This window comes from Penaeus monodon, chromosome 15 (genome assembly GCF_015228065.2).
Source record: "Penaeus monodon isolate SGIC_2016 chromosome 15, NSTDA_Pmon_1, whole genome shotgun sequence".
Classification (NCBI taxonomy): Eukaryota; Metazoa; Arthropoda; class Malacostraca; order Decapoda; family Penaeidae; genus Penaeus; species Penaeus monodon.
Window position 1 is genome coordinate 29,504,271 of NC_051400.1, and position 1,266 is coordinate 29,505,536.

Genomic DNA, 1,266 nt, shown 5'->3' on the forward strand with positions numbered 1-1,266 from the left:
AAAGGATGGTAATGGCAAGAGTTTCAGTTCCTGTTAGCCATTTCCTATTTTCATTGCACCTCCCTCGTTTTCTTGACCTTTTTTATGTCATAACGGGTGAAGTAAGACTCTCGCTAACGTAACAGTTTTTATTGGTCAAATACATTTAACGGAAGCAGAAAAACTTAAAAACAATAATGTTTGTATGGCATTAAATACTCCTATTTAGATGGAGCGCCATATAACTGCGAGGGGGAACCTTGGCTTGATCCCTGACCGGACTGGCCGTATCCCCGATTCCCTCCTGAAGGATACTGCGCCTCGCCTTCGAAGGTGACGGTGGGATGGTAACCGGTGGCGTCCACGTAATACTCGACCAGAAGACGGCGACCATCGGGCAGCTGCACGTAGTAACTGTAAAAGACAATGAAATACAATGCTCACGATAGTTCCAATCTTATCAGACAAAATATGCAGTACAGACATTTATACTAGTATTGATGTTCCTTTTAAGGAAAAAAATAGGTGGTAACGCTATCGATGCATAATGAAAAGGGAATCATGGTAACATCTTCCTTGAGCGCTAGCATGACATGATGATGAGAACGATATATCAGGCAACGAGAGCAAATACGTAGAGCAATGGTGACTTACCTTCCCTGAGTGTTGGCATCTTCCCTCTGCTCTTTGTGGCCGTAGAAGTTCCCTGAAGGCTCATGGTTAACATCCCACTGGAAGGCGTACTGGGCGGGCACGGAGGGGTACTGTGCCTGCCCCGCCCCGGTTGGGAACTGGGATCCCTGACCTCCTGGTGCCTGGTAGTTGTAGCCTTCCTGGGGAACCGCCGACGCCACAGCCACCAAAAGGGCAAACACAGCGAATGCCTGTTGTAATATTCAGTAGATAAAATATGATAAAAAAAACGACTGATTGTGTTAACAGCTTCACTCTTGGACTTTGCTCCTAACCTTCATTTCTGCTTCTGTCGAGAAAGCGATGGCAACTGCCGGTTAGACGTGGAAGCTCGCTTTTATATGACGCTCAAGTTGAAGACAGAGTGATTGTATCTTATTTTTTCCTTTCACGTTTATTTTTTCACACATTTACTCGTCTTTGCCATCTGCATATGCTTTTAAGATTCACTCAGTTAGATTAGACTATAAATGGCTAATCCTGTCGATATTACATATGATTAGTGTCCCCTTAAAAGCTATTAGAGATTACAGCAAACCTTTCACGACCTAGCCGATACGTAACTTGTAAACTTTGCTTCTACAGTTTGCGCAT

General features: G+C 44.2%; 1 protein-coding gene across 1 annotated transcript; it reads right to left on the minus strand.

Annotated features, from left to right (window-relative positions):
- Positions 1-200: 200 nt before the first annotated feature.
- On the minus strand, positions 201-953 carry LOC119582309 (pro-resilin-like). Its single transcript, XM_037930523.1, has 3 exons — positions 948-953; positions 634-863; positions 201-393 (listed from the first exon to the last, which is right to left on the minus strand). The coding sequence occupies exons 1-3, from the start codon at positions 951-953 to the stop codon at positions 201-203; spliced, it is 429 nt and encodes a 142-aa protein (XP_037786451.1).
- Positions 954-1,266: the final 313 nt, after the last annotated feature.

Excerpts from the sequence above, each read along its gene's own strand:
- LOC119582309 (XM_037930523.1), bottom strand. Across the intron at positions 394-633 it reads GATGCCAACACTCAGGGAAG|TTACTACGTGCAGCTGCCCG; the intron begins GTAAGTCACCAT and ends TGTCTTTTACAG.